Below are 18,704 nucleotides of genomic sequence, written 5' to 3'. Positions count from 1 at the left end.
ATATGATCACCGCTATTTGTGCTCTCCGGGTGATAAAAGAAATCGTGTATTATTCTGCTTTAAGGCATTCTTCTTTACATTCATCATATATGAATAATAAAATTTTTATATTTTTTTCAGATACAATCTGCAATGCGCCCACTGCTCTTAAAATTGGGCGACCACAGAAATTTATCAATACCTGCAATAAAACGCCTATCTTACTTTACTCAGATCTTTCCTCAAATGTTCAATGAGAAGTTAAGCGAGCAAATTTTGCAACATTGCTCTAAAATTATGGAAATATTTGTTAGTGAATACAAATCCACAAGTCCAAACGTTAATTTTTTTGCATCATCGAAAGGTGGAGAATATGAACAGAAAATTGTCATACTAATCGAAATGTTTTTCTATATATCAGCATCAGTAAAATACATTGAAAAGCTGTGCCAACTTGTCTTAAAAACCGAAAAAAACTTAATGATTGAGGCATCGAGTCCATATCGAGAAGCCCTAATTAAGTTTCTTCAACGATTTCCAACAGAAACAGTGGATTTATTTTTAACGGAATCCCTTATGATAGATCCGCAGTGGAATCGTCTTTTTATATACTTGTTGAAACACGAAACGGGAGTATCATTTCGAGCAGTTATTAAAAGTAGTCGGTATAATAATTTAATACATTATTTAAATACACAGACAGAATTTCCAGAAGCACTCAAATATGAGATTCAGCACCAAGCCGTTTTAATAATTTTTACATTAATGGAATCAGACGATCAATGGATACCAACACGACAAGATATTGTTGACGCCCTTAAAAATTGTTGGCAGAATTATTTAAGTACATTAAGCTCTGAAGACGTTCTATGTGATTTATGGCATTTGATTGGAAAAATACTTTTGCATTACTTTTCTAACAATACGAATGACATTGAACTGCTGTTTCAATTATTAAGGGCTTTATGCTTTCGATTTATACCGGATGTCTATTTCCTGCGAGACTTCTTGCAACACACGGTAGCACAAAGTTTTACAGTTAACTGGAAACGAAACGCATTCTTTTACTTTGTTGAAAACTTTAATAACAGCTTTTTTTCAGAAGAGCTAAAAGCCAAAATAATTACAGCAGTCATAATACCCTGTTTTGCTGTAAGTTTTGATAAAGGTGAAGGAAATAAACTAATTGGGGCTCCTCCGACCCCGTATCAAGAAGATGAAAAAAATATTGTGTCCGTTTTTATCAATAAGGTGTTTGACCCAGATAAACAATATGATGATGCAGTAAGAATTGCTCTGTTACAACTAGCATGCTTATTGGTAGAACGTGCATCTCAGCACATACATGACGGAGATGCTAATAATAAGCGCCAAGGTAACAAGCTTAGACGCCTCATGACCTTTGCCTGGCCCTGTTTGCTGAGTAAAAGTTCAGTGGACCCTACTGCACGATACCACGGTCACTTATTACTTTCGCATATAATCGCAAGATTGGCCATCCACAAGAAAATAGTTTTACAAGTATTTCATTCTTTGCTGAAAGGACATGCATTAGAGGCCAGATCTATTGTTAAGCAGGCACTTGATGTTCTAACGCCAGCTATGCCGTTGCGAATGGAGGATGGAAATACTATGCTAACACACTGGACAAAAAAAATTATAGTTGAAGAAGGTCACGCTATGCAGCAGTTATTTCATATTTTGCAGCTCATTATTCGTCATTATAAAGTAAGAAAAAAATTGTTTTTTTTTTAAAACAACAGTGTAATTAGTTAATTTTTATTGCAGGTGTATTTTCCGGTTCGACATCAACTAGTGCAACACTTGATTAACTATATGCAGCGCCTTGGGTTTCCTCCTACTGCATCTATCGAACATAAAAAACTTGCCGTGGACTTAGCAGAAGTTATTATAAAATGGGAGCTTCATCGTATTAAGGATGATCGTGAAACTAAAACAGATGGAACCGAAGAGGAGTTAATACAGGAAAGCTCAGTAAAACGATCAGGGATCGATTTTGTTGAAACTCGAAAAAAGTCTTTCGATATTATAAGAGAAACAACAGTCCAAGGAAAGTAAAAAAATTATCGATTTGCCAAGTAACTTTTTGCCCACTCTAATGCCCTAAAACCACCCAGAACTGCCACGGCCATATTTTTGAAAAATTGTTGGATATTTGTACCCGTTACTCGTAGAGAAAAAGGGTATAATAGATTCGTTGAAAAGCATGTATCCGGCAGAAGAAAACGTTTCCGGCTATAAAGTATATATATTTTTGATCAGGATCAATAGCTGAGTCGATCTAGCCATGTCCGTCTGTCCCTTTATGAACGTCGACATCTTAGGAACTATAAAAGCTAGATGGTTGAGTTTCAGCATACTGATTCTAGAGACAAATACGCAGCGCAAGTTTGTTGACCAATTTTGCCACGCCCACACTTTTGAAAAGTGGGTTGATAGATGTAGAAATCAAAATATATTAACTCACGCAGCAAATGGTGTGCCAAGAGTTATTCATTTAAAATTAAAAATATTTTTTAACTACTTGACTTGCCCCCAATCTTATTCATTTCATAATCTATTTACCAAAAGTATCATGTGGTATTAGTATGAACAAAATATAGATCCATATACAGTACTGAAAACAACAAACAACATAACCTTATAAGAACTGATAATAAAAAAAAATATTTAATTTTTACTTTTTTATTTATACAGGAGTGGGATCACATACTAAGCCTGATGACATACTGCGATCAATAGACAAATCCTACTGTGATACGGTTTTAAATTTCTTGATACGTTTAGCATGTCAGGTTAATGACCCGCAAGCGCCAATACTTTCGCCAGGAGAAAGTTTGTCTCGAAGGTATGTATTTATGTTGTACCCATATCTTATATTCATACCAGGAATGCCGCGCACAAATTTTCTTTAAACGTTAAGTACGATCACTACTGAATCATTGTCATCATCTCATCACTAATAAATAAAAAGAAACAAAGAATTGGCAGATTGTGTGCATATAAACGTCATTCTCATCCATCCTCTTCCTACCTTGCCTTATATTACAAACGATATATTGACTGTCCTGCTTAGCGTCGGTCCGACAATGCGATAGAGCGATAAAAATATAGTGTGAAACAGAATGGATGAGGCAATAATTGCAATCATTTCGTAATTACCAAGTAGAGTCAGAACTGAAGTTTAAAGAATACAGTTCAGAATGTCGTCGAGAAAACGAAAGGCCAAGATCCGAGAGGCACAGGAAGTTGAAAAAGGGCTATTCTGTACATATATTTTAAAAAGTGACCATTAATGGTCACTTTATGAGCCACAATTTATCACTGTTTAAAAAATGTGGCTGTACCGCCGAGTAAGACAACTTCAAAGGAAGTTTTCTCTTCTTTCTTTTCTTTTCTTTAAAAATAACAGTGATGAAACTGAGAATGTTTAAATAATGAAATATTTAGGTATAATAAAAAATAAATATATTTTTTAATTTTTATTATATTTATTTGATGTTCATTATACCAGAGCTATTCAAGAACTGATTATAAAAATTCTAATGCTCTAGCAAACCTTTAGGATCTACGGAGCTTAACAGGTTTGCATATCGATAACTTTTATTTTCGTATTTTAGTCTTTCACAACTTTGTGTTTGGCGCTTTCTCGAGAGACTGTCTAACTACAGATCGACAACGCTTTTTATGTACAAATGGCAACAGTGTTTCATTAAAATTACTTATCTAAGGCCTAAGTCTAGCCGGTTCTAAAACGCCTCTAAATTTTAAGTTAACTGGCAATTATCAATATCAACTACTTCGTATCGATCCTTATCATTATCATTATCATTATCATATTAAAATACACTGCGTTATTAATTCCATATTCCACCTTATTAAGTAATTTTTACCAATCGGACTAACTAGAAGATTCTGTTAATTTCCCTAGCATTGGTTTACATCAACCAGAACATGCTTTCTCTTTGAAATATGGAGTGCATGAAACGGAATACAAGGCTTAGGAATACTATCCAAGGTTCTATTGTGTATAGACATCGGCACTGAATGAAATTCACGAAAGGCGCTTAATAAAATGATCAATATTAATTCTCAATGCTCGAAACCAATGCTCAAATCCTTAACGCACTTATCTGCTGCCAAGTGTAATAGTTTTTCGTAAGATTTTCTAATTAGCTGTTCATTCATGCAAGCAAGTGTATACAAAAAATAAGAATCGTCCATGTTCTTTCGACATACTAGTTTTTTTATTATTTTATTATTATTAATAATTAGAATTCTGTTGAATTGGACAATAATTACATTGGGGTGACATTGATATAAAAACATATACTGTATTTTCAGCAGAATACACTTAGTTGTCAATTGATGGTGGAGGTCAAGCCTTCACAATTCGCTCAACAAGCCGGTGGCATTGCTCAGGTGTTCAATGGGAGAGTCTGAAAACAAACGGATGAGCAGGAATCAGTCCGGCCTCGTACAGTACAAAAAGTGTTCTGCGCATAATAATCTTTCAAGTATTTTGGATAGGATAGCCAACAAACTAATCGGACGATAGGAGGTCGGATTGTGTTTAGATTTTTCACGCTTGAGGAGGAAGTAGCCTCTGAAATCAGAGTGGGGGTAACATTTTCCGTGCTAATCCATCGATTCGATCGGGACTTGTTGAGGTCAAGGGCAGCCAGGTTAAACGGGAAATAGTGGAACTTGGAGCCCGGCAAGCGGGAAGACCGTGAACTAACGGTACCACGCTTGACCTTGGACTCAAGGTGGCCAAGGGCACAGAGGTCGAACGGTAACGGTGAACTTTCGGTACATTCGTTGGACTTTGTACCTTAATGGGCCGAGCGGGCGCAAAAAAGGAATTAACGGGATCCCCGCGGCCTATAAAGGGACGGCGCAAGCGCAGCTCTACACCATTAGTCGAGGAGAGTTTGTCTTTGGTTCATGTGCTAGTCGCGCGGTTAGGACGCTGGCTCGGTCACCAGTCGGTCACTAAGAGATCAGCAAATGAAAGCGGCAGTCAGTTGGAACGTGAAAGTGAGAACGGCAGTAAGCTTGAAATCGCAATTAGGAACGCGCAGACAGTGAATAAGGAGTACGGAAGTAAGAACAGGTGGTCAGCCGTTCGAGAAACGGACGCGAATAACCAGTCAGTGTGCAGACGCGGGACAGCATAAGAGGGACGACGAAGGACTAACCCCGCACAGCAGACGGCGAGGTCTTGTGGAGTCCATTAGCGAAACGGGCTGACAATAAAAAGCTAATCTAATTTGAAACCCTGTCTTCTTCTAGTTCGGACAAACAAACAAACTCTCTGAGCAAGCCATTGAAATTCGTAGCCAGCAGAACCAAAGAAAACAGTTCGTTACAATATATACCTCGTGAGGTTGGAATCGCTTCCTTCTCCCGGTTACATACTTTTCATCGAATCTAGTATACCCTTTTATTATACGAGTAACATGTATAATTCGATTATATTGTGGGTAACAATTCCTAAAGATTTGTATACCCGTTACTTGCAGAATTATTGATAAGGATCAATGGCCGTGTCGAACTATCCATGTCCTTCCATCCCTATGGACGCCTCGATCGCAGGAACTATAAAAGCTAGAATGTTGAGATTAAGCACGCAGCTTCCATAAATACAGAAGCTGCTGAAGTTTGTTTCTAACGTCCTCAAACCGCACAAAACTGCCACATTCACACTATTAAAAAATGTTTTGATTTTTCTTCGTTTTATTGATTTTCTTGTTAATTTCTATCGGTATACCAAAAAGGCTTTGGCCACGCCCCTCCTTACACATACAAAACATATAACATCTATTGATATTCCAGAAAAATGATTAAATTTAGCGTTCGCTCTGCACTATCTGAGTAACGGGTATCTGATAGTTTGGGGAAGTCGACTGTAGCATTCTCTCTTGCTTGTGATTTTACTTGTGATTTAATTTACGGAACCAAGTTTTTTCATAATTATGATATTAAAACCAATAACTTTATTTTCAGGTGCGTTATGCTATTAAAAATGGCGATGCGTCCCGAGATCTGGCCTCAACCATTTGATATTAAGCTTAATTGGCTTGATAAAGTTCTTGCTACAGTGGAAACTCCGCATCACAACTTAAACAACATATGTACTGGAATAGATTTTTTAACATTTTTAACTACTATACTAAATCCAGATCAGTTGGTGTCAATTATAAGACCGGTTCAGCGAGGCCTGTCCTTGTGTATAATTCATCAAAATACACGAATAGTGCGGTTAATGCATATGTTTTTGACTCGAATAATGGGAATTTTTCCACCTGACGCCCAACATAAGCATGAAGATCTCGATCTATTATATAGCGCTGTTAGTAAAATGATCGCTGAGAACCTAACATTTTACGAAAAGAGTCCACAACCGAATGCTTCTTCGCTTTTTGGTACCTTAATGATTTTGAAAGCGTGCACTACAAATAATGCAAGTTATATTGATCGAATTTTAGTCCAGTTTATAAGGGTATTGAATCGTCTTACAAAGGATCACATAAACGCCATTGGTGGTAATACTGTTATTAGCCAATCTCCTGATTCAAATGCTTTACCTTTAGAACTCTTAGTTCTCTCTTTGGAATTAATCAAAAATAGGATCTTTGTAATGAGTGTGGAAATCAGAAAACTTTTCATAGGCACCATTTTGGTTAGTCTAATTGAAAAGAGCACGGAGGTAAAAATTATAAAATGTATAATTAAAATGCTCGATGAATGGATTAAAACGAAAGAGCCAAATGTTATGACCCAAGTTCCTTCTATTCGCGAAAAGTCTGCCTTGCTGGTAAAGTTAATGCAAAACGTTGAAAAGAAATTCACTGATGAAATTGAGCTTAATATACAATTCTTGGAAATCATAAATTTTATATATAGAGATGAAATCCTTAAGCAAACTGAGTTAACAAACAAACTGGAGGGAGCTTTTTTAAACGGATTACGTTTTCAAAATCCAAACGTACGCTCCAAATTTTTTGAGATTTTGGACTCATCAATGCGGCGTAGACTTCACGATCGATTGTTATATATAATTTGTTCCCAAGCTTGGGACACAATTGGTTCCCATTATTGGATAAAACAATGCATTGAATTGCTTATTTTAACAGCCAATACAATGATGCAAATTCAATGTTCAAATGAACAATTTAAAATACCCAGCATTACTTCAGTCATTCCAGTAAATTCATCAGAAACACAGGAAAATTCCTTTGTATCCTTCTTATCCTCTCATTCCGAATCTTTTGATATTATACAATCTGTTGATGATAAAGACGACGTGTTTGATATCGATTTAACACTTGAGTTCACTGCTGATCGCAAAGAAGATTGTCAACAAATACTACCAAATCGACGTGTTACTCTGGTTGAACTAGTTTACAAGCAAGCTGAATTTTTAGAAGCAAACCGAAATATTAGGACCGACCAGATGCTTGTCGCCACATCCCAGCTATGTCATATTGATACACAGTTAGCTCAAAGCGTATGGCTATCTATGTTTCCACGTATTTGGAGTATATTCACTGAAGACCAAAGGTGTAATATCACAAAAGAACTGGTTCCCTTTTTATCGTCTGGAACTAACGTTAATCAAAAAGACTGCTATCCAAGTACATTAAATACTTTTGTAGAGAGTTTAACCAAATGTGCGCCACCCATATATATTCCACCTAATTTATTAGCTTACCTAGGCAAATCTCATAACCTATGGCATAGAGCTATACTTGTTTTAGAAGATATGGTCGTTAATCAATCAATGCAATCCAAGGATAGTGATGGCGGTGAAAATCAATTCTCTGACGTGGATGTACAACAATCAAATAATATATTTGATTCACTTTCAAAAATGTATTCTTCGATGCATGAGGAAGATCTTTGGGCTGGCCTATGGCTTAAATTTGCACACTACCCGGAAACAAATATAGCTGTTTCATATGAGCAAATGGGATTTTTTGAAGAAGCCCAAGGAGCCTATGATCTAGCAATGACCAAATTTAAACAAGATTTAAGTAACGGCGTAGTTAATACATATGTTAATAGTGAATTAATATTGTGGGAAAATCACTGGATGCGGTGTGCTAAGGAATTGAACCAATGGGACATTTTGCTGGACTATGCCCAAACTAATAAGGACAAAAATATGTTTTTGATTCTGGAAAGTTCGTGGCGCGTACCTGATTGGAATTTGATGAAAATCGCGCTGGCTAAAACAGAACAATGCTATTTGAAGCACTACGGCTTTAAAATCAACCTTTACAAAGGGTATTTGAGTATTCTCCACCAAGAAGAAAGACAAACAGGCAACATCGAACGATATGTTGAAATTGCATCCAGCTTATGTATTCGTGAGTGGCGTCGATTGCCGAACATAGTTTCACATATTCATTTGCCGTATCTTCAAGCATCACAGCAAATTATGGAGCTTCATGAAGCAAGTCAAATCCACCAGGGACTAGCTCAATCGCGCAATAATTCACTCCACGATATGAAAGCTATCGTGAAAACTTGGCGTAATCGTTTACCTATTATTTCTGATGACTTATCGCATTGGAGTGACATATTTACATGGAGACAACATCACTACCAAATAATAACACAACACCTAGAACAACAGTCGGATCAAGGAAGTACAATGCTAGGAGTTCACGCCTCAGCACAAGCTATAATTTCTTTTGGAAAAATAGCTCGGAAACACAATTTGACTGGTGTTTGTCAGGAGACATTATCCAGGATATATACAATCCCGTCTGTTCCGATTGTGGATTGTTTTCAGGTAATTAAATCAAAAAATATGGAGTTCATATATTAATTAAGATTTAGAGTTCTCCCATTCATATCTGCAATTAGAGTGTGGAAGCGCACTGATAGTCCGACAGCATTTTGTTCTGAGAAATTCCCTCTTAGGCATAAAAAGCTTTCTTATAAAAGCTGAAAGGTTGAGATTTAGTCTACACAAACCGCCGAAAACTTCCACGCCCACATTTTTAAAAAATGGTTCATTGCTATCGCTATTTGCTAAAATTGCTATCGATTTGCTAAAAAAAACTTTTCCAACGGTTATCTGTTATTCGGGGAACTCGACTATTGCATTCTCTTTTGTTTATTTGTTTTTCGGAGAGGGTCTACTAGATTTCATTAAAAGTATTTATTACGTGAAGGGACTTATTAATTAATATTTTTGTAATATTTTAACATTTTACGTTCATAATGTACTTAAGTATTCTATCAATATGCCAGTATAATTTTACCAACCGACTTTTGCTATTGCCCAATCTATACTAATTTCTTAAATTTGCAGAAAATTCGTCAGCAAGTTAAATGCTACCTGCAAATGCCATCAACATCTGGAAAAAATGAAATTAATGAAGCCCTGGAAGTAATCGAGTCCACCAATTTAAAATACTTCACTGGTGAAATGAACGCTGAATTTTATGCTCTAAAGGGGCTATTATTAGCACAAATAGGAAGATCAGAAGAGGCTGGAAAATCATTTAGTGCTGCTGCTCAGCTTCATGATGGCCTTACCAAAGCGTGGGCAATGTGGGGAGACTATATGGAACAAATATTTTTAAAAGAAAGGCAAATCGCATTAGCTGCCAATGCTTTAATTTGTTATTTGCATGCAAGCAGAAATCAAATTGAAAGCAAAACCCGAAAATATATTGCAAAAGTTTTGTGGTTTCTGTCTTATGATAATAGTACTAAAATCCTCATAAGTACTTTGGAAAAGTATGTGCCCGGCATTCCACCCTCTTATTGGCTACCATGGATTCCTCAGTTGCTCTGTTGCTTAGAACAGTTCGAAGGGGATGTTATATTAAATCTCTTAAGCCAAGTAAGTAAAACAAATGTGTCATTTATGTATATCCCATTTTAGGATTAAGGTAGCCAGTCAACTTAATATAGTTTCGTCCCCTTAATAGCAGGCTGTTTATGTTAGGCAAACATTTTCGCGGCTTTTACAACACATCATTGCGTTAGAGTAAAGAATTTTCGTGCAATACCATTAAATTGATTGTCCCTGGACTGGCGTTGTTGAAGTTATGTTTGCGAAACTTATGCGATATTGTGGCATCGAATTTAAGCCATTTTCTATGGTATCGATTTTGGCGCGGAGAATAGGCAAATAATCAATCATTATTAATATTCTTTATAATCACAACGATAGACAGTAGCAAGACAAGTAATGAAAAGAATGAGGAATAAGGATACGTTTCCGACTATATAAAGTATATATATTATACATATAATATTCCCACGCCCACTCCCCAAAACAGCCATGCCCACACTTGTGAAAAGTGATTTTATTTTTTTTCATCTTGGTATTAGTCTTGTTTGTAATACGGTTCTATAAAATAATATCAGTTTTTACTAACCTGCATGTATTTCTAAAATATACAAATAATCTAACCTTTTTTGTAAATAATATAGATTGGACGCCTTTATCCTCAAGCGGTATATTTCCCGATTCGGACTTTATATTTGACTTTGAAAATCGAACAACGCGAAAAACATAAAACTGCTGAACAGGCTGTAAAAAGTTCATGCTCGGTAAGTATATTATTTTTTATTTGTACATTTTTTTATGTTCAATAATCGTTTATGTACTTTAAAAGACAACAAGCATATATTTTTAATTTATTCGCCATACGATTTTTTGGCACACGATTTTTTCGGCGTGGCACTAGAGGTGGCTCCAGGCTCTCTCGAATTTTTTTTCGAGAGCGAGAGAGCGGAGAGTGCTACAGCGAACAGCTCTTTTCTACGCATTCAGTGATAGCAGACGACTGTATGTGTGCACACGTATGCTCATGCATTGTAAATTTGACAAAATATGCCCTTCACCTTAGAAGTTCTTAGACTTTCAATCTATATTTCCTAATATAAATAAACTTTGTAGGGTCAGAAATGTCCTTATATCTGCTACATTTTTTCAACGAATTTAGTATATCCTTTGTTATACTTTCGGAAATTAACTTCTACTTTACATACTTTTATCCTTTTATCCTTTTACTCTTAAAGTAACGTGTATAACGAGAGAGAGTTCTTCTATACCCTACCCGTAAGTTTTCAAGTAGGAAGCTTTTAAAATTAGAGACCAGTTTGAGTAAATTTCTGGCTTAAATTGTGGTGACCCCTACTGACAGCGTTTTAATGTGTACATATGTAGGTATTAAATATATATATGTACATAAATGCTTTGAAAATGTCCAATAGATTTATTTTTCTAAATTATTTAAGATTAAGCCGTAAGATAACTAAATATTTTATTATTTTATTATTTTTAGACCATGGATGGAACTACTTTAAGTTTTGGAAGGGGAGGAAGTCACGGAAACATTTCATCAATAAATCCCATTAAAGCAACTCCACCCATGTGGCGCTGCTCTAAGGTGATGCAATTACAGAGAGAAGTACATCCAACAATATTAAGTTCCTTGGAAGGAATTGTAGACCAAATGGTTTGGTTTAGAGAAAGCTGGACCGAGGAAGTTCTTCGACAACTACGCCAAGGCTTAATTAAATGCTATGCCATAGCCTTTGAAAAAAGGGACACTGTTCAACATTCAACCATAACCCCTCACACGTTGCATTTTGTCAAAAAGCTGGGTTCTACGTTTGGCATTGGAATAGAAAATGTTCCGGGATCAGTAACCTCCTCAATTTCCAATTCAGCAGCCTCGGAGTCTCTTGCTCGACGCGCCCAAGTTACTTTTCAAGATCCAGTATTTCAAAAAATGAAGGAGCAATTCACTAATGACTTCGATTTTTCAAAACCAGGTGCCATGAAATTGCACAACTTGATATCGAAACTAAAAACATGGATAAAAGTCCTTGAGACTAAAGTTAAAAAATTACCCACATCATTTTTGATAGAAGACAAGTGTAGGTTTTTATCAAACTTTAGTCAGAAGACAGCTGAGGTTGAACTTCCTGGAGAATTGTTAATTCCCTTATCATCTCATTATTATGTAAGAATCGCAAGATTCATGCCGCGTGTGGAAATTGTACAAAAAAATAATACGGCAGCGCGTAGGTTATACATAAGAGGTACTAACGGAAAAATATATCCGTACCTTGTAGTTCTTGATTCAGGTTTGGGAGATGCTCGCCGAGAAGAAAGAGTTCTGCAGTTGAAACGCATGTTGAATTACTATTTAGAAAAGCAAAAAGAGACAAGTCGAAGATTTCTAAACATAACGGTACCAAGGGTAGTCCCAATATCGCCACAAATGAGATTAGCAGAAGATAATCCAAACAGTATTTCATTGTTAAAAATATTTAAAAAATGCTGTCAAAGTATGCAGGTTGACTACGACATGCCAATAGTTAAGTATTATGATCGTCTTTCTGAAGTACAGGCACGAGGAACTCCAACTACACATACCCTACTAAGAGAAATATTTTCTGAAATTCAGTGGACTATGGTGCCAAAAACATTACTAAAACATTGGGCTTTGAAAACATTTTTGGCGGCTACTGACTTTTGGCATTTCCGAAAAATGGTAAGCAATATGCAATTTTTATGTATATATATCATTATTATTATTATGACTAAAATCTTTGAAAATGTGCTGAGAGCACATATGTACAAAAAGGTTATTAAGCTAAGTTTTTTAATTCTCTGAAACATGTCGAGGTGAAATTCGAATGTCATCAGGATTGATATTGATTTTTAGAGCAATGGTACAAAAAGTGCAACTAGTACGGCATTAATCAAACGGCACTTATCAAGTGGTATTTATAGGGTATATAAATGAAACAAGAAAGAATGCTATAGCCTGCCTGAATGCTATAGAATGCCTGATTATTCTCGTTTCTTTCGGACGGACGACCTTTGTGATGAATTTCCTTCAAATATCAGCTAGCCAAACAACCTGTGGCAGGGTGCCTTTAAAATTCCCGTCTCCGTGAGCTATGGGCACCTACACCATATATAGCATAATCATGCCTAATATTTATTTTACGTGAGGCGTGTCATTTGAATAGAGACCGAAAATTATTATTACCCCCTATCTGCGCTTCTACGAGAATGTTTGTTGTTTGTAGAAATCGCGTCTTAACCTATAAGTGCCTTGCACTTATCGGGAACCAAAATCAGGCTTACATATTCTGCACTCACCCTGTCTTCATAACTGTGTTGAAGGTCTTCCCATGTTGGTTATCGACGTACTATAATAGTTTATATGAAGCGTGAATGTACCCTAATCTAGTTCCACGACGCAGTTTAACTCCCTTAAGAGCCGATTATCAAATTTAGATTTTTGCAGGTTAGGTTGTTTGTTGCGAAACTTTCATCAGTCCTTACTAAGATAACGAGAAGCCTCGCCAACTGCTCGCCATGTCTCCACACACTCCTAACTTGGAGCAGGCCGAGATCCATAGTTGCAACCTCCTGCTGTTGCAATGATATTTTTCCCCCACAGCAGGAACGCTCAGAACGGGTTCAACTGAGGTTGGGTCTCGTTATGGAGTCTGCATGTGCGTAATCGTGGTCCGACGTCTGGCTTACGTTTTTTAATCACCCTTTCGCTAAATTAAAAGCGTTTTAACCGATGCGTTAAGCAACCGGCTTGCGAACACTTACGGTAGCTGCCAAAATTCCAGATGTACCTACTACCTTGTGGTTTTTGTGCGTTTTGCCACAAAATAGGTAACATCCCGCTAGTTTCGCATTTTTATACTCGGGAAACAGCTTCAAGAAGAAGTGTTGCGATAGCTGGTGCTAGGCCAGAGCTGCCAGATTTCCACCTCTGTTAAGAAAATACTAAAATTTAACCAAGCCATTTTACTTTTAAAATCCGTTTGATTCCACTAACGGGCTCCTACAAGGTGGGCAAACGAAATAAATTATTTTTAAGAGTGGGCAAACGATAAAAATAAATTTAAAAAGGTGGGTGTTTTTATTTGAAATTATTTGTTTTTAAGAGATGGACTAAGGAAATTAGTTCTTTTTAAGAGTGCGCAAACGTAAATTTTTTTTTAAAGGTTTTACAAGGGTGGTCATACGTTTGTTAATGATAATATTTACTGCATCATAAGACATGGGCAAACACTTCATTCTTTGAGTAGACCGGGATTGTCTTTAATGTCTTATATTTAGTATAGCCTTTTAAAAAAAAAAATATATTTTGATATCTTCGAAAATTCAGATCTTGAAAACTGGACGTGGGCAAATAAAACAAATTTGTAAGCAAACGATGGGCAAAGTTTTTTAATTTTTCCGACCCCACCTTTTAGCTTTATAGGCTAGTTACTTTAAACCAAATGGACTTACCAGGAGTCGTATTACTTTAGAAATTCGGACGTTGGTAACGACTTATTTTGTATAATAACGAGGTGTAGAGAAGGTGTTATTTTTCCCTTCTCTGCTCCAAGAATTATTAAACGACTTCGATTTTGGTAAGGGAACAATAGATTTGCTGTTAAATAGATTAGCTGGAGTAGGTAAGAGGCTAGCTGGTCATGCATAGCCGCAGGGCGATTTCTGTAGCACAACCATCGACTAGCAAATCGATCAATATATTTAAAGTACTTACATTTTCTTGTACTTATGCTAAGTAATGTTAAGGTAAGAGTGTTTAAGCCTACTCAAATATAATAAAAATTATGCATTTTCTTTTCTTCTTATATACAAGACAAAACAAAAACCGAAAGTTGAAAAGATTTCTTTTTTCAAGGTAACTATTCCTAATGAGCTTTTTTCGACCCTATAGGCTGGTAATTTTTGGCCGGATAGTATGGTGGTAAAAGAATGCAAAGCTCATATTAAAATAAGACCACACGTGACCTATCAAAATGTAAGAGTATCAAGCTAACTAAGCTAGCTAATTTCGGATTGCCTTTCCTTTGTCTTCCATAATATTGTGTTTACAGAGAATTGGTTAAAGTCGGAGATACTTAACTCTGAAGTTCCCCAGGTATGTACACAATATACAGGCATAATCGTCCCTCCAGACGGGGAGGTGGAGTCTTAATGGCGGTCTACCATCTACACGCCAGATGAGTTACTTTTTGACGAGTCCCGTCATGCAGAATTCATATGCGTATATATGCATATAAGCTGTCATTTTCGGACAGATCTTTTTATATCACGTGCTTTTACATTCCGCCGACTTCTGAATTCCCAGAATGCCTAAATCTTTTGCACGCCATTAAATCCGTCTCAAATAGACTGCCCGATAGGGCCAATTGGTAGTGCTAGGTGATTTTAATATACCCAATATACAAAATGTGGTCCCTAGAAGAAAAATTGAGTATTCTTCACCGTATTGCACAGCATGACTTTATTGACGACTTGCTCGACTATCGTTGTCGCTAGTTAATTATATTCGAAACTCTCTTGGTCGATTTTTGAGCTCAGAGAGTTTGTGTGTTAGCCCACCAAATTTATGATTTCCGTGATTGCACGACCAAGGACAAACAGAGGTTCTGATTAAAGTCGATTTATTGTACGCGTTGCTCCTGCGACAACTTGCCTTTCTTGTCCTGGGCTTTCTTGTCAACGGACGACGTGCCAGACCGAACGGGATGAGGATGGTATGGGGAAGGGTGTATCGTCCACGAGTTGAGGCAACGCAACGCTCGGCCTTGGACTATCTTTGCTGACCACTGACTCCACTGACCTTTTAAGACACGCCAGGTCCATCACCTCCACTCTCAGGATAACTATTCACTTGCAGTGCTCCTCCTTCCGTGTCCTGCGGGCCTCTTGCTGTCCGACACTTCCACAGTTTGCTCTTCACCAACTTCTCTGCGCGATCTCACTCACGATCTCCTTTGCACGTTCTGACTCACTGATTCCTTCCACGCGCGGTCTCCTAACTGTTCGATTGCGCGGCCGCGTCCTTACCGCGCCACTCGCGCCGGTACTCTCCTCGACTAACCTTGCGTTAAAACGGCTCCTTGCGTGTTGTGATTGACTGCCCCGAGACGTCCCTTTACAGGCCGCGGAGATCCCATTATTTCCCCTTTTGCGCACAGCCCGCTCGGGATTTTCCGCTATACATAACATATACAAACTATTAATATGAAATATGTTTGAGCAAATATTAAAAACTTAAATAGAATCTTCACTTGTATATAAGGAATAACCCTGAATAACCTCTACGATCCATATGCAATTAAGAAGAAACAGATTTTGGTGTTTTAGCTTCATAAAGTTCGCTTTTCGTCCGAAATATCGCAACCGACTAACTCGTAATGGAATTTTTTAGGCATTCATACCAACATATAAACTATATAGGTGTGCCTTGTAAATATCCTTTTTTTTTTTAATCTGGCAGATTTGATCAGTTTCGAAAGATTTCGTAATTCTTGGGTGCATATGTATTTACGCATGTATTATATGAGCACATATTTTATTCTTCTAAGTCCACTACAACAGGTATATCGGATGTCTTCTTTATATTAAGGTGGCCTACCTTATACAGTATATACTTCTTTTAAATGTTATCTTTTTAATTCAAAAACATCTCTTAACATGTTCTATTTATTTTTCAGCTTACCCTGCAGTTGGCTTTGGCATTCCTATGCGAACACGCTCTGAATCTTACTCGACTGAATGCGGATATGATGTACCTTCATCAAGACTCAGGACTAATGAACATATCTTATTTTAAGTTTGATGTTAATGATGATAAGTGCCAGCTTAATCAACACAGACCTGTTCCATTTCGCCTGACTCCGAATGTTGGTGAATTTATAACACATTTTGGAATAACTGGACCTTTATCTGCAGCAATTGTGGCAACAGCTCGGTGTTTTATTCAACCAAATTACAAATTATGCTCAATATTACAAACTATTTTAAGAGATGAAATAATAGCCCTGCAAAAAAAAGGTTTCAGAGAATGTAAACTGATCGAAGGCTCTGAAGACCGTTATTCCGAGGGAAATTGTATGGAGCACTCAGTAAACATTGTGAATTCAGCGGTGGATATCATAATGACGCGTTTCAATAAAATATCTTATTTTGATAGCATTGAAAATAAGAAGATTTCCGTACTCGTTCAATCGGCAACCAACATTGATAATCTTTGTCGCATGGATCCTGCTTGGCATCCCTGGCTATAATATTGCAAATGTTACTCTAAAAACGAAATAAAATGATATTTTGTATGAAAGCCACCAAGCAACCGTATAATAAATGATAACATTTGAAAGAAAAAACTTATTAATTTGACTAACCATTGCAGACATTAAACATTATTCAAGAGGGTCGACCATAAAATATAAAAGGTCGGATAGTTAATTAAAAGTCCATAATTTAATTCATAAGGCAGATTCTCATAAGCAAATTTTATAATACTGATCTTGTCCTTTTAAAGGACTTGGGCCAAGGGATGGGCATTTGATGTTCGGTGGAGTCCACTTTGACAGCATAAGCTCGCCGTACTAGGAATGTTTCCCTGGTAGTTGGATCTCTTTCATCTCCAACATAACAAGGATAATTGTTATAGAAGGTATTAAAAATACCACAGTTAAGAGGCTATAGTCGAGTTCCCCGACAATCATATACCCGTCACTTAGCTAGTGGGAATGCGAACGCAAAATTTTATAATTTTCTAGTATATCGATAGATATTAAGGAACAAATGGGAAATAATTTTTTGAAATTGTTCAAAAGTGTGAGCGTGATCGGTTTGTGCAATCTGTAGGTGTTATGAGGTGCATGGCCAAAGTTTCTTTGGTATACCGAAAGAAATTGGGAAGACAAACAAGAAAACGAAACAAATTAAAAAAAAAATTCAAAAGTGTAGGCGTGACAGTTGTGGGCGTTAGAGTGAGAGTGGCAAAAAGTTTTGATGATCCTGATCAAGAATTTATGCACTTTATATGGTCGGAAACGCTCCATTCTGCCTGCTACATACATAGGAGGATGAATATTAATTTAAACCTAACAAAAAGAGTGCCTCGGTACAGCGGAGTGGTAAACTCGCTGTCTGGGAGCGAGTGTTCTGAGCGACAGGCAACCCATGCTCGATTTTTATGAACACCGGTTGTATCAGCTTCGCATATACGTCTGCCCACAACACGAGGGAGTTGGCTCCTGGCCGGTGAAAGCGGTCGTCCGCGAGACGAATATGGTCAAATTTGTCCCACTGCCCACTGCCCACCCTCCACACTTCTTGCAACCCTGTTGGCTGCGGCAGTCTCCTCCTGAGTGCCGATGGGCTAGGCAGTTCGAGCATTAATGAGTACTGCTCGAAGGCGCTTTTTAGTGCTCAGTTTGCGGAACTTCTTGTACTTCCAAAGAGGATTGAATACCTCGGGCTTGTCTGCGCTCCGAATGTGGTCATCGGCTCCAGGGGAGGCAGAACCAATTCTGCTGAGCCATGGAAGATGATGGAAGATTCTCCTGCTTGACGACTACCATATCGTCGCCTTGGAGTCCTTTAAGATACTGAGTACTGGATCTGGAATTGAGGTAAGCCTCAATCTTAGAGAGAAGCGTCGTCAGCTCCTCAAACGTGTACATATGGGCGGACATAAATTTATAGAAAAAGAGTGAGTCACCTTCATTCAGAAGGTCCGGCATAGTCATTGCCCGTGTAGGTGAAGGCCCTCGAGAAGGTGACTCTATCTGTCGGAAAATCGCCCATTAGCGGGGTTTAAAGTCTTTTTTTTTGTAAAATGTACAATTCTTACACGGATTCACCACAGCTTTCACCA

The 18,704-nt window shown here is 37.3% G+C and overlaps 1 protein-coding gene across 1 annotated transcript in view; it reads left to right on the top strand.

Annotated features, from left to right (window-relative positions):
- The window catches only part of LOC117137959 (transcription-associated protein 1), a 57,095-nt gene extending 39,889 nt beyond the window's left edge, over positions 1-17,206 (top strand). Inside the window, exons 14-21 of the mRNA XM_033299722.1 lie at positions 121-1,707; positions 1,768-2,050; positions 2,698-2,848; positions 6,010-8,803; positions 9,329-9,865; positions 10,462-10,581; positions 11,319-12,536; positions 16,534-17,206. Of these exons, the coding sequence (XP_033155613.1) occupies positions 121-1,707; positions 1,768-2,050; positions 2,698-2,848; positions 6,010-8,803; positions 9,329-9,865; positions 10,462-10,581; positions 11,319-12,536; positions 16,534-17,106 (7,263 nt within the window). The 3' untranslated portion in view covers positions 17,107-17,206. The remainder of the gene's footprint in view (positions 1-120; positions 1,708-1,767; positions 2,051-2,697; positions 2,849-6,009; positions 8,804-9,328; positions 9,866-10,461; positions 10,582-11,318; positions 12,537-16,533) is intronic.
- The last annotated feature ends 1,498 nt before the right edge of the window (positions 17,207-18,704 follow it).

The sequence above is a fragment of the Drosophila mauritiana genome, chromosome 2R (assembly GCF_004382145.1).
Source record: "Drosophila mauritiana strain mau12 chromosome 2R, ASM438214v1, whole genome shotgun sequence".
In the NCBI taxonomy this organism is placed as follows: Eukaryota; Metazoa; Arthropoda; class Insecta; order Diptera; family Drosophilidae; genus Drosophila; species Drosophila mauritiana.
The sequence above is the reverse complement of the archived record's forward strand: the minus strand, read 5'-3'. Positions and strand labels throughout refer to the sequence as shown.